Source organism: Pongo abelii, chromosome 5, assembly GCF_028885655.2.
Source record: "Pongo abelii isolate AG06213 chromosome 5, NHGRI_mPonAbe1-v2.0_pri, whole genome shotgun sequence".
In the NCBI taxonomy this organism is placed as follows: Eukaryota; Metazoa; Chordata; class Mammalia; order Primates; family Hominidae; genus Pongo; species Pongo abelii.
The window spans coordinates 89,380,382-89,395,458 of record NC_071990.2 but is presented as its reverse complement, the minus strand read 5'-3'; the positions used below and the strand labels follow the sequence as shown (position 1 = coordinate 89,395,458).

The 15,077-nt window shown below is 40.5% G+C and overlaps 1 protein-coding gene across 6 annotated transcripts in view; it reads left to right on the top strand.

The window, feature by feature from the left end:
* RNGTT (RNA guanylyltransferase and 5'-phosphatase) overlaps nt 1-15,077 on the top strand; it is a 408,235-nt gene that overhangs the window by 287,585 nt on the left and 105,573 nt on the right. For all 6 annotated transcript variants that reach the window (XR_008519039.1, XM_054546048.1, XM_054546049.2 and 3 more), the window contains one exon: nt 980-1,046. Coding sequence is in view for 5 of the 6 variants with exons in the window: in XM_054546048.1 (XP_054402023.1) it covers nt 980-1,046 (67 nt within the window). In the remaining variant the exon portion in view is untranslated. The remainder of the gene's footprint in view (nt 1-979; nt 1,047-15,077) is intronic.

Here is a 15,077-nt window from a genome sequence, read left to right as displayed (position 1 = left end):
TACTTGTGCCCTCTTTATCTCAAATCTTTTTCGCAGGACATTGTTTAAGTTTCTCCCTTTGTGTTACCCACTCTTTGAGGCTAATCCCAAATCCCATCTATTCAAACTTTTCCAGATCCCTTCATAGCAAATACCTTTATTCCACTACTTTCCAATGGTGAGTTTCTCTGTTATACCTCTTATTGGAGGGTACCTTTTGTTAAGGTTATAGGTATTTGTCAGGTTTTCCTGTTAGATTTTGGTACTGATACATTTAGGTTTATATTATCTCCTGTACAGTGCATAGTGGTGGTGCATCATCATACAGGTCTTCATCCTTGTTATCTTCACGTTGAGTAGGCTGAGAAGGAGGAGGAAGAGGGATTAGTCTTGCTGTCTCAGTGGTGGCAGAGGCAGAAGAGGTGGAAGAGGCTGAAGGGGAGGCAGGAGAGGCAGGCACACTCTGTAACTTTTATTGAAAAATGATCCCTGTATAAGTGGACTCATGCTGTTCAAACTTGTGTTATTCAAGGGCCCTCTGTAATTTTGTTAGAATTACTAATATATTAGAGTGTTCCACATTTAAGTTTTCATTCTCAACATTTTACTGATTATTATTATTATTTGAGATGCGGTCTTGTTATATTGCCCAGACTAAAGGGAGTGGCTCTTCACAGGTGCAGTCATACCACACTACGACCTTGGACTCCTGGAGTCAAGCAATCCTCCTGTTTCAGTCTGTCGAGTTACTAGAACTATAGGCACACACAACCACGCTTGGCTCCCATTATTTTCTGAAATATAAAATTATTTATTTTCTGGTTACTATCTCATAGTGTGAAAGACAAGAATAATTACACAGTTATTACTTTTCTCACAGCATCCATCTAATATATTTTATAGTGTATCTATATTATATCTATTATTCAAATTTTGATAATTATACAACCTTACTTATAAGAAGGAGTATTTTATAAATAATGCTTTTTTTTCTTTGTAGGTTACTTCCTCAGAATGTTGGCCTTCTGTATGTTGGAGGTTATGAAAGACCCTTTGCACAAATCAAGGTATGTTTGTTCATTTTCAGTGTACTTTTCCTGGATGTTCTCTTATATAGAATCCATTAAAAACTTGCTAATAATAATCAACATATAAAAATATTGTGTCCCAGCACTTTGGGAGGCTAAGACAGGTGGATCACTTGAGCCCAGGAGGTTGAGACCATGCTGGGAACCCTGTCTCTACAAAAAAAATTTTTTTTTGTAATTAGCCAAGTTCAGTGGCATGTGCCTATAGTCCCAGCTACTCTGGAGGCTGAGGTGGGAAGATCACTTGAGCCCCGGAGTTTGAGGCTGCAGTGAGCCGTGATCACACCACTGTACTCCAGCCCGGGTGACAGAATGAGACCCTGTCTCAAAAAAAAAAAAAAAAAGTGAATGTGAGGTGATAATTTCATTAGCTTTTGCATATTTCTGCTGAAGAAATCTTTCAGCTTTTCAAAGGAATTGATTATTTTAATATTCTTGCCATAGTAAAATTGACTTTGACCGAAACAGTTCAGTGATTCATTTAGAAGAGTACATTTAGAGATTAATCTTTGAGATCATCCCTTTTGCCATTAAAAAAAAGTTTACAAGTCAGGTACTGTGGCTCATGCCTGCACTCCCAGTGCTTTGTGAGGCCAAGGTGGGAGGGTCAGGGCTGGAAGATTGCCTGAGCCCAGAAGTTCGAGACTAGCCTGGGCAACATAGTGAAACCTCATCTCTACAAAATAGTAAAAAAAAAATTTCGCTGGGCATGGCAGTTGTCCCAGCTTTTTGGAAGGCGGAGGCAAGAGGATCACCTGAACCTGGGAGGTCAAGGTTGCAGTGAGCCATGATCACACCACTGCACTCCAGCCTGGGCGACAGAGTGAGACTCTGCCTTGAAAAACAAAAATGTTTTTAACAGCTTTATTGAGATCTAATTGAAAAACAATAAACTGTACAATTTGATAAATTATGACATGCTTGTAGTTGTGAAACCATCACTGCAATCAAGATAATTAACATTCATCACTTCAAAATTTTCCTTGTGCCCCTTTGAAATTTCCCCCTCCTGCCCTTCCTTTTTTTTTTTTTCCTGGTCTCCAGGCAACCAGTAATCTGATTTTTGTTATTATAGATTAATTTGCATTTTCTAGAGCTTTATATAAGTGAAATCATATAGTATATATTCACTTTCTCTCTTTTTTGCCTTCGTTCACTCAGCATAATTATTTTGAGATTCATCCACATTATTGCACTTATCACTAGTTTATTATTTTTTATTGCCAAGTATCAGGTTGGTGTAAAAGTAATTGTGTTTTTTTGCCATTAGTAGTATGGCTATAGCACAGTTTGATTATCCTTTCACCTGCTGATGGGCATTTGCATTGTTTCTAGTTTGGGGCTATTACAAATAAAGCTGCTGTGAGCATTTGTGTACGAGTTTTGCATAGACAACGCTTTTCTTTCTCTTGGGTAAATATCTAGGAGGGGAATGGCTGGGTCACGTGGTAGTTGTATTACATTTCCGTAATGACTGAGATTCTTTTCATGTACTTTTTTTCCATCTGAATCTAGGGAAATGGATGTTCAAATCTTCTCTAGTGAAGTATTTCTTCAAATCTTGTTATTTTAAAATTGGGTTTTTTGTTTTCTCACTGAGTTTTGAACATTTTTTATATCTTCTGGATATAAGTCCTTTATCAGATTTGTGATTTGCAGTCATTTTCTCCCAGCTATAGTTGTCTTTTCATCCCTTAACAGTGTCCTCAAAGAGCAGTTCTTAGTATTGATGAAGTTCAGTTGATTTTTCTTTCATGGCTCATGCTTTTGTTGTTGTATCTAAGAAATACTTTCCTAACCCAAAGTCACAAAGATTTTTCTCGTATGTATTCTGCTAGAAGTTTTATACTTTTAAGTTTTACATTTAGGTTTATTGTCCATTGGAGGTAATTTTTATAGATGAGTCAAGTATGGATTGATGTTCTTTTTTTTTTCATCTTTTTTTTCCCAGAATGTTACTCTCAAACATATTTTTTTCCAAGATATGTGGATATATACATGTTCCAAAACCACTTTCGAAAAGAATAAAGACCTTACAGCTTTGTTGAAAATCAGTTGATCCATATATGTGTGAATCTGTTTCTGGACTCTTCCATTCCATTGACCTATGTGTTTATTCCTCTACCAATAACCACACTATTTTGATTACTATAGCTTTATAACAAATCATGAAGTCAAGTAGTATAAATCCTCCAACTTTGTTCTTTTTCTATGTTGTTTGGCTAATCTAGGTTCCTTTCATTTCCATATGAATTTTTATAATCATCTTATCAATTTCTATAAAAATACCTGTTCAGATTGTGATTGGGATTGTGTTGAATGTATAGATCAGTTTGCAGAGAACTGAAATTTTAGCAGTATCAAATATTCCAATTCATTAAGGCCACATTGCTCTCTAGTTATTTAGGTCTCCCAGCAGTATTTTGTTGCTTTCAGTATATTGGTCTTAGACATTTTTCAAGCAAATTTATCTATTTTGTATTTTTTATGCTATTATAAAAGTTTTCTTTTAATTTTTTTTTTACTCACCCTGACACTTGGGCGGGATTTAATTTTAATTTCTGATTGTTTAATGGTAGTTGCTAGTCTGTAAAAAGCTGATTGATTTTTTTTTTCTTTTCTTGTATTGGCTTTAAACTCTACAATCTTATACTTGATTATTAGTTCGGTAGCTTTTATGTAGATTTCATAGGATTATCTACATAAATGGTTGTTCTCTACTAATAAGGACAGTTCTCCTTTCTGATCTTGATGCCTTTTATTGCTTTTCCTTTTTTTAAATTTTCTTTTTTATAGAGAGAGGGTCTTGCTCTGTTGGCCAGGTTGGTCTTGAACCCCTGGCCTCAAGCAATCCTCCCCCCTTGGCCTCCCAAAGTAGTAGGATTACAGGCATGAGCCACCACCCCTGGCCTGCTTTTTCTTTATTGCACTGACTAAATCCTACAATACAGAGTTGAATAGAAATGGCAAGAACAGACATACTTGTCTTGCTTCTTATCTTAGTGGGAAAGCATTATTTAATCTTTTATCAAAAATTGTTTTTATAGTAATATTAGTTGAGGGTTGGTTAATTGATTCCATTAAGCTTTGTTATAAGAAATGAAAAAATATTAGCATTCAAGGCAATTTATAAAAAGGAAAGAGTTGAGACACTCAGTTTTGTTTTTGTAACTTTCTGTTAATGTTTTCTGAGAAACCTATAATTTTTTTTTTTTCTTCTGAGACGGAGTCTCACTCTGTCACCCAGGCTGGAGTGCAGTGGCACAATCTCGGCTCACTGCAACCTCTGCCTCCCGAGTTCAAGTGATTCTCCTGCCTCAGCCTCCCGAGTAGCTGAGATTACAGGCTCGCACCACCACGCCTGGCTAATTTTTTGTATTTTTAGTAGAGCTGTGGTTTCGCCATGTTGGCCAGACTGGTCTTGAACTCCTGACCTCAGGCAGTCCACCCACTTCAGCCTCCCAAAGTACTGGGATTACAGGCATGAGCCACCGCACCCAGCCAGAAGCCAATACATTTGTTTTGTGATTTTTTTGTTGTTGTTACATAGTTTTCTGATTTTTTTTTTCACATTTGTTTCTTGGCTCCATGTGTTATTTTTCTTCTATCCATTTGAGAGTTGTGAGTTAAAACTCCTTTCCACCTGCTTATATGACATATTTTTATGTTTTGAAAAATAAGAATTTTTCAGAGTAGACTAAGGCTAAATAGAATATGCAAGATACTTAATACTGAAGATGTTCAGTCATCATATCAACATCTTTTTTTTGAGACAGAGTCTCACTCTGTTACCCAGGCTGGAGTGCAGTGGCACAATCACAACTCATTGCAGCTCACTGCAGTGTTGGCCTCTCAGGCTCAGGTGATCCTCTCACCTGAGAGACCAGTTGTCCAGGCTGGTCTCAAACTCCTGGACTCAAGTGATCCACCCATCTCAGCCTCCAAAAGTGCTGGGATTACAGGTGTGAGCCACCATGGCTGGCCACCACAATATCAACATTTTTAAATGAAAAATCTTATCTTAGTTACCATAGCGTTAGCACCTCTTTAAATAACTCCATTAATTTAACCTAAATCTAAACATTCTCTAAAGTTCATCATTAGGATCTTGAATTATGGAATCTCTTGACTTTTCTAGTTCCTTAAATAATGACAAGTATTCAAGTACATTTTTGTCTTCCATTTTTAATATCCCTGTAACATGAGGGGAATTGGCAAGATTCTCTTCATAAACCCCCCTCACTATCCCATTCACCGAATTCAGCAGTATAGCCAGGAATCCTAATAGGTTTCAGCAGGAACATTTCTGACAGCTCAATATTTTTCTGTCCAATGATTTGGAAAATCCTGCTTCTCTTTATTAGAGCTGAAGTAACTAAAAAGAGAGAGGCTTATCTGATATATTTCAGTAAGGAGAGAATTTTTTGTGTGCATGGTGTGAGTTACATGGTGTCTCAAAAGCACAGTTTCAGAGTTATGTGTATCAGAGTGGTAGTTGCCCTACCACTCACCTGATTTATTAACGTAACATTTTCTTTATCTGCGCATTTCCTAACAAGCTCAGTGACAAAAGTCAATCTTTTGTCAATCCTTTATGCCTGGATAATCAATCCTGTAGAAAAAAGTTCATGATTTTAGGGTGTCCTTTTCCTTTGATGTTGTTGTGGGAAAGGTTTGTTTCATTCACTGTGAAAAGATTCTTACCCTTATTAATTGTTGAAGTTCTTTCATAATTCCTATGGCTCTACCAAATTACATGCATATTAATTAGAATGTAAGTTAATTGGATAACAATTTAAAAATCATAGTTCAAATGTTTGACATTAGATTATAAAAGTAAGGTTCATTTCCTGTGTTGGCTTGTACCTGACTTGTGAATATGAAATACCAGTATTTGTTATGTTCACTTTTTTCCCATTAAGCTAAATGTAATGATAATATGTTGTGTCATAAATATGAGATATAACCTTTTAAAAATGGAGACTGCTTTGCTTTTCTTAAGAACATATTGGTTGTTGATTTTTAACGTTAAATCAGGATACGAAATTGTTCACTTGATCATGGAGGAAAAGACATTCTTATTCATTAACATCACAGGACTTAAGTTCCTCAGTGTGGGTGGCTTGGTGTTGGAGGCAGTGTTTGCTAGAGATATTTTACGACTGTATTTCTAAAAACGAGCTCCATTTTATAAAGGTCAGAAAGAGAAAAGAAAGAACACAAGAAGATAATAGATATTTGGCCACATGTTAAATTAATTCAAAAATTTGCTATAGCATGCCAATAAGTATCTGTACATCTGTACTGTTAATATTAAATGTATAAAATGGAGCATTACAATTATTCCTACAGCTGAACACACACACACTCTTCCATTATTTACTCATCTTTTAGTTTTAGTTTTCTATCTAAGCCCTACATAAAGATATAAATATGTGTAAACTTGGGACTTCAGCTTAGTCTTAGACTGCATCTTCTTGTTAGTTTCAGATTTCATTGTGGTTAGGGGAAGTTATTTCAACTTTTTTTGAAAAATTATTATTACTTCAATAGGTTTTGGGAAACAGGTGGTGTTTAGTTACATAGATAAATTCTTTAGTGGTGATTTCTGAGATTTTGGTGGACCCCATCACCAGAGCAGTGTACACTGTACCCAATGTGTAGTCTTTTATCTCTCACCCTTATCCCACACTTCCCCCTGAGTCCCCAGAATCCATTATATCATTCTTATGGCTTTGCATTCTCATAGCTTAGCTCCTACTTATGAGTGAGAACATAAAGTGTTTAGTTTTCCATTCCTGAGTTACTTCACTTAGAATAATGGTCTCCAACTTCATCCAGGTTGCTGCAAATGCCATTATTTTGTTCCTTTTTATAGCTGAGTAGTATTTCATCATATACATATATATGGAGCATTACATTTATATATATATATATATATACACATATATATGGAGCATTACATTTATATATATGTGTATACATTTATATATGTGTATATATGTGTGTGTATATATATGTATACATATATATACATATATACATATATACACATATATATACGTATATATATACACACACATACATTTTCTCCTACTCTGTGGGTTGTCTGTTAATTCTGTTGATTATTTCTTTTGTTGTACAGAAACTTTTTAGTTTAATTAAGTTCCATCTATTTATTTTTGTTTTTGTTGCATTTGCTTTTGGGTTCCTGGTCATGAACTCTACCTAAACCAATGTCTAGAAGAGTTTTTCCAGTGTTATTTTTTAGAATGTTTATGGTTTCAGGTCTTAAATTTAAGTCTTTAATCCATCTTGAGTTGATTTTTTTATAAGGTGAGAGATGAGGATCCAGTTTCATTTTTCTACATGTGGCTTGCCAATTATCCCAGCACCGTTTGTTGAATTAGGTGAATCTCAGCACTTTTTCCCACTTTGTTTTCATTTGTTTTGTCAAAGATCAGTTGGCTGTAAGTATGTTGTGTTATTTCTAGGTTCTCTGTTCTGTTCCATTGGTCTACCTGCCTGTTTTTATACCAGTACCATGCTGTTTTGGCAACTATATCCTTGTAGTATAGTTTGCCGTTGGGTAAAGTGGTGCCTCCAGATTTGTTGTTTTTGCTTAGGCTTGCTTTGGCTTTGCAGGCTCTTTTTTTTATTCCATATGACTTTTAGGATTGGCTTTTCTAGTTCTGTGAAGAATGATGATGGTATTTTTATGGGAATTGCATTGAATTTATAGATTGCTTTTGGCAGTATGGTCATTTTCATAGTATTGATTCTACTCATCCATGATCATGGGATGTGTTTCCATTTGTTTTTGTCGTCTGTGATTTCTTTCAGCAATGTTTTGTAGTTTTCCTTGTAGAGGTCTTTCACCTCCTTTGTTAGGTATATTCCTAAGTATTTTATTTTATTTGCAGCTGTTTTAAAAGGGTTGACTTCTTTATTTGATTCTCAGCTTGGTCGCTGTTGGTGTATAGCAGTGCTACTGATTTGTGTACATTAATTTTGTATCCTGAAACTTTACTGAAGTCATTTATCAGATCTAGGAGCTTTTTGTATACGTCTTTAGGGTTTTCTAGGTATACAATCATATCATCAGCAAAAAGTGACAGTTTGACTTCCTCTTTACTGATTTGGATGCCCTTTATTTATTTCCCATGTCTGATTGCCCTGGCTAGGACTTCCATTACTGTGATGAATAGAAGTGGTGAAAGTGGGCAACATTGTCTTATTCCATTTCTCAGGGGGAATGTTTTCAACTTTTCCCTGTTCAGTATAATGTTGGCTGTGGGTTTGTCATTGATGGCTTTTAGTACCTTAAGGTGTAGCAGGAACAGTCGCAGACAAAACCTCTTAGACACCGGTTTTATGAAGGAAGAGGCTTTAATCAGCTGGGAGCATTGGTAGACTCACGTCTCAAGATCCGAGCTCCCCAAAGTAAAGATTCCTGTCCCTTTTAAGAGCTTACAACTCTGAGGGGTCCACGTGAAAGGGTCATGATACATTGTGCAAGTGGGGGCTACGTGACTGAGAGCTACATGCATCAGTGATGGGGCCTAGCAGAATGGAACAGAAAGTTTCACAAGTCTTCCTCATACAATGTCTGGAATCTATGGATAACACAAGTGGTTAGGTCAGGAGTTGATTTTTAACTACCAGGCCTGGTTCTTGGCACTAAGCCATCTGGCCATTGATCTCACTTCTTCTTTTTTTAACTTTTTGCTTTCTCATGAAACAGGAGACAATGGGAGAGGTGGTCTCCTTCCTTATTCCCCCCTTTTAGAATCTCACTTATTAGTGGGAATTTTCACTTTCATCCTCACTATCTAGGTCTTTTTGCAAGACAGACTGATAGTGATTCATGTAATACACTTGTGCTGAACTATTTTGGTGAATTAAAATATTGACAAAGCTTCTCATTATTTGAAGGAGCAAAGGCAGCAAGCAGGGGAGCAACAAGCTGGTTCCTATTACTGTTATTACTCCTATTATAAGAGTTTTAAATCCTCCTAATGCTGGGAACCATTTTCCAAATACAGACCCAGGATCAAATCCATGCCAAACCTTCACAGGCATATGTGCTAGCTTTGTCATGTCTCTTGACGACGTTTTCGACTACTTGCCCTTGGTCATCTATACGCAGACAGCAATTGGTCAGGTTGAATTTTCCACAGACCCCTCCTTCCGCTGCTAGCAAGTAGTCTAGGGCCAATCTATTTTGATAAATAGCATTTCTCATCTGGGTTTCTTGCCAGGCTAACAGTCAAAGCTCTGCCAGTTTCATTAGTGATTATTTCTAAGACAGCTTGTAACCATATAATCTGGTTGAGTATGTAAATGGGGGTTTGATATCCCCACGAACCATCTTGTGCCCATGTGGCAGGCCCATAGTACTGTATGATTCTTTCACGGGACCACTCATCATCTTTCCAATTGCCTAAGGCTATGCTTCTGTTTTCTCAGGAAGCATAGACAGGGAAGCCTAGGAGCTCATCACCTGTTTTTATGGGCAGCAGGAAAAAGGATGGCTTAATGGTGCCAATGACACAACTGCCTGCCCATTGGTCAGGTAGCTTGGCATAGGCTCTATGTCCACATATCCAGTATAGTCTAGCTGGAGCCATCCAGTCCTGGTGAGACTCTGGATGGGCCCAAACAGTTTGCAACTTAGTAAACTTACTAAATGGGTTCTTCTCAATATAGTTTAGACCCCACCAGGTGACTGTTCTTCTTGTGCCGTTATACAGCTTTTGCCCTAGGCAATTGAGCTTCCTACGGGGATGGTGAAGTCTTTTCCTTCTCTAGCTAGGCAGTATTGCCCAATAATTGAGGTTTTTAAGACCCAAAAGTTACCAGTGTGGGCCTTCTGGACTGGAATTATATCAGGAACTGGATCCATGGGCACTAATTCTCAGGCCTTCCAAGGCCACTGGTCTCCCATAGTAGTTCCCCTGCATACATAACAGGAAGTAACGTTGAGGGAATGGGCTATATTTTCTGCTAACTGCAGGAACAAATCTTTTGTCTTCCCTGGGAGTTCTGGTATCGGCACATTTAGTTCATCATAAAAGGTCTGGAACACTGATTTGGGGGAGCGCTTGTGGATCTCCCCTTGGATTAAAAGGTTGACTCAGGGGTGAAGCCCAGTTCCATCAATTCCTAGGTTTACATTTTCCTCTGTCTTCCAGTGGGGATCCTGGGGGTTAGCAATTATTAATTCTAACGGATTACAGTTACCGGAGGTGCAAGACGAATTACTTTTTCCTTTTTGTAGGCAAACAGGGTCTTTTTCATCCTTTTTCCAGGTGGCCCAAATGACATAGGACCAATAACTACATTCAATAATACCATATAGTCCTAATTCATGACAAATGTACTTATTTTCTGCCATATATAGCTTTTTTTTCCCCCCCGACTGAGAGAACCACATCCCATCCCTAGCTTGTTACTATTAATGACTGCACAGGCATCAAATCTTAAGGTGACTTGTTTAGGAACTCCTTTTTCTTCTGTTCTGGTTATTACTTTACTTGTATCTTTCATGAGTCCCCACCAGTCCTCAGTTCTTAATCTTATTTCAAAAACTGTGGTCATAGGAGGCTTAGACGGGTTGTAACACACGTCAGGTTGGTCATTCCCTGGGCTACACACATTATACTGAGTGGCATTATATAAGCAGGTCCCTTTCAAAATTCCTAGACATTCATAATAACTATAAAACAGAAAGGTTATTTTAACTTGTTGCCCTGCCTCTGTAACCTGATGAATACACTGGGTACAGTCCTCCATGTGGGGAAAATAAGCTGAAGTTCTTATTGAACAAGTCCAAATTTTGAGAAAAATGAGTCCCACGATGAGTTTCCTTATGCTTCGGCTGTGCATAGACCAGTCAGCTTCTGGGTGTTACTGGAGCAGGGCTTGTTGTCTTTTTCAGAGTCACTTTGTAGGGATTGTCCGGGCTTGGTCTCACCTCCCAGGTCTCAGGTGCTGTGGGTTTCACGTGGCTGTGGTGGATCCAGGCCAGAATTCCTTCTACCTTCATGGTGGTGGGAGTGGTCAGGATGACGGTCTGGGGTCCTTTCCACCGTGGCCACAAAGGGGCTATGTTCCAGTCTTTGATCCACACTCGATCACCTGGGGAGAAAGGGTAAACTGGGGAGAATAAGCTAATGGGGCATCTCTCATTTACCCAGGCTGAAATTGTTTGTGTAGCTTTTTCTAAAGCCTGTAGCTGTAATTGCAGCTCAATTTCTCCTAGCTCCTGAGGAGTGCCTGGAAGTCCTTGTAATATGGGAGGGGGTCTATGATACAATATCTCATAAGGGAAATATCCTGTTATTTTAGAAGGAGTCTATGATACAGTATCTCATAAGGGAAATATCCTGTTCTTTTAGAAGGAGTACACCTGATTTAAACATTACTGTGGGGAGAGCCTGTACCCATTTCTTGACACACTTTCCCTAAGCTATTTTTTATAGTCCGATTCATTCACTCCACCTTTCCGGAACTCCAAGGTTGGTAGGTGGCATGCAGTTTCCATGTGATCCCCAATACCTTTGCTGTCTTCTGTACCAAGTCAGCCACAAACGCCGGCCCATTGTCCGAGCCAATCTGTAAGGGCAGTCCAAACCTTGGGATGAGATCTCGAAGAAGCACATGGGTAACTTCACGAGCTTTCTCAGTTCGTGCTGGATAAGCCTCTACCCACCCAGAGTATGTACACACTAGAACCAGCAGACATTTGTTACCTCCACATTTGGGCATCTTGGTGAAGTCTACTTGGAGATCTTCAGAGGGGGCTGCTCCACAAACTTGTATGCTGGGCGGGATGGTTGGACCCTGCCTAGCATTGTGTTGCTGGCAGGTGACACATTGCTGTTATTGTTTTGGCAAGGGCTGACAAGACATGAAATGTAGAAGTGCCAGCCTAACAACTTTTCAAGTGACTCTTGGCCTAGATGGGTGGTCTCATGCACAGCCAGCACAACTGCGGCCCCTAGTAGCTGTGGCACGGCTACTCTTCCGTCTGGTAACCAGATCCATCCTTCCTTTATCACTTGCCCCCCTTCTGCCTGGAAAAAGTCTCTTTCCTCTTTAGAATAAGTAGGCACTAGATCCGGTGACTGAGAGAGCAGAGGGGCCGTGACTGATGCTCGGTGCTTCGGAGTCTGCTCGAGAATTCCCTAAGGCAACACAAATGGTGACTCACTGATGTCCTTTACAATGCATTACTGCCACCCTCCGAGGCTTCCATACTGCTTCTAATAACTGTAAAATTTCTTGCTGATACTAAATGTCCTTTCCCCCTGAGTTCAATAGGCCTTTTTCTTTGTATAATGCCCCATGCACTTGGAGGGTTAAAAAGGCATACTGAGAGTCAGTATAAATGTTTACAGTCTTACCTTCACTTAGCTCTAAGGCCTGAGTTAAAGCAATGAGTTCGGCCTTCTGGCCTGAAGTTCCCTGAGGCAGCGATTTGGCTTCAATAACAGCGTCCAAGGTTACCACTGCATATCCAGTGCACGTCTCTCCCTGTGGGTTAATGAAGCTGCTTCCGTCCACATACAGCTCCCAGTCTACAGACGTCCAAGGTTTGTCCCGGAGGTCGGGTCTGCTAGAATAAACTTAGTCCAACACCTCTACACAGTTATGTTCAACTGGGCTCTCTGATACCGGAAGCAAGGCGGCGGGGCTCAAAGTGTTACAAACTTGAATGGTTATACGGGGATTTTCACAGAGCAGGCTTTGGTACTTGGTTAGTCTGGCATTTGTCAGCTAATGATGTCCTTTGGTATTCATTAAAGTCACCACTACATAAGGGGCCTTTATGTTCAAGTTTTGCCTAAGAGTTAGTTTATCCACTTCTTGTGTTAGCAGGGCAGTTGGTGCTAAGGCCCTCAAACACGGGGGCCAGCCTTTAGAAACTCTGTCTAGCTGTTTAGAGAGGTAGGCCATGGGCCTCAGCCAGGGCCTTACATCTTGGGTTAAAACTCCGACTGCTATTTTTTTTCTTTCTGACACATACAATGTAAATGGCTTTGTCAGGTCAGGTAGACCCAGGGCTCGGGCTGACATGAGTTTTTCTTTTAACTCATGAAAAGCCTGTTGCTGTTGAGACCCCCATTCAGATGGTTCCGTGTCACCCCCCTTTGTAACTTGGTACCAGAGGTTTGGCCAGTACTGCAAAATTTGGGATCCATAACCTGCAGAACCCCACAGCTCCTAATAATTCTCTCAACTGCCTTCTGGTCTTAGGCTCCAATAGGTTGCAAATGACCTGCTTTCTTTCTGATCCTAGGCTGCACTCCCCCTGTCGGATAGTAAATCCCAGGTAGCATACCTGCTGTCTGCAGATCTGAGCTTTCTTCTTGGACACCTTATACCCACAGTCCTCCAGGTACCGGAGCAGGGCGTCTGTTCCTTTGGTGCACCTGACTGCTGTGGGGTGTCCCAGCAGGAGGTTGTCGACATACTGGAAAAACATGCAGCCTAGGTCTCTGGCAGGAAACTTTTGGAGTCTCGAGCCAGTGCCTCCCCAAAGATGGTGGGGGAGTTCTTGAACCCCTGGGGAAGCTGGGTCCAAGTAATGAGTGGTGACACCTGACCCCGGATCCCCCCACTGAAAAGCAAACAGTTTCTGGCTCTCCGGAGCTAATCTGATGCTAAAGAAGGCATCCTTCAGGTCTAGGCAGGTGAACCAGCTGTCCTTAGCTGGCAATAACCCCAACAATGTGTACGGGTTAGGTACTGTTGGATGTAAAGTCACTGTGGCTTGACTGACCAATCGCAAGTCCTGTACTGGCCTGTAGTCCTTGGTCCCTGGCTTGGGAACAGGTAGGAGGGGAGTGTTCCATGGAGACTGACAAGGCACTGTAATTCCAAAAGTCCTCAGGTGCTTACGATGAACCTAGATACCTTCCAGGGCTTCTCTGGGGACTGGATACTAGTTTTGCCTGACTGGCTGGGCCTCTGGCTTAACTTCTCTGAGTACAGGAGCTTGATTGACTGCCAATCCGGGAGGGTTGTCTTCTGCCCATACTTTTGGCCACCGCTGGGCCAGAGCTGGCCCTATCTCTTTGCCTGGTTTGGTTAGGAAGAGTCGCTACTCTTCCTCTCGGGGAACTGTCAGGGCCATGATAACTCCTGTTCCGGGCAACTTCAGTTGTAAAGAGCCTTGCTTGGTAAAGGAGATAGCTCTCAGCTTGCTAAGCAGGTCCCTTCCTAACAAAGGCAAGGGGCAGTCAGGGATGTACAGGAACTGGTGAATCACTTCATGTCCCCCCACCGAGCAGGTCCGGGGCAAACAGAAAGCCTGCTTTGTCAAAACTCCTGTTGCTCCAATTGTATCAATAGTCTTTTTGGACAAGGGGGTGACCGGGGTGGTCACTACTGAATGTTCAGCACCAGTATTGACCAGAAACTTAATGTCCTTGCCCCCAACTGTCATTCTGACCATGGGCTCCTTGGGGGTACTTGAGCCTGGTCCCCTTCAGTCCAATAACCCCTCAGCCAGATTGAACAAGGCTCCTTCATCCTTGTGTGGGGTCTTTTGCTCTGAACCACCTTGCTTTTCTTTCAGCTGAGGGCACTTATCTTTCCAATGTCCTATCTCTTTACAATAGGCACACTGGTTATGTTGCAAGCGTGGATGGTCAGACTGGGTATTTTTCCCGGAGTCCTCATTCCCTTGTCCTTTCAGGGGGATCCCTCTAATAGCTGCAGCTAGTAGGTCAGCATTTCACCGGGCTTGGCATTCACCTTCTTTGCGGCTCTCTCTGCGGCTTGTTGCATCTCTGTTTACAAACACTTGGTTGGCTATTTCCAGTAATTGCGACATATTCATACCTGCAAACCCAGCCCGTTTCTTCAGCTTTCTCCTAAAATCCTCTGCGCTTTGACTAACTAAAGCCATGTTAATCATGTGCTGATTTTCAGGGCTGTCTGGGTCAAAGGGAGTGTACATGCAATAGGCCTCACACAGTCTCTCATAAAATTGCACTGGAC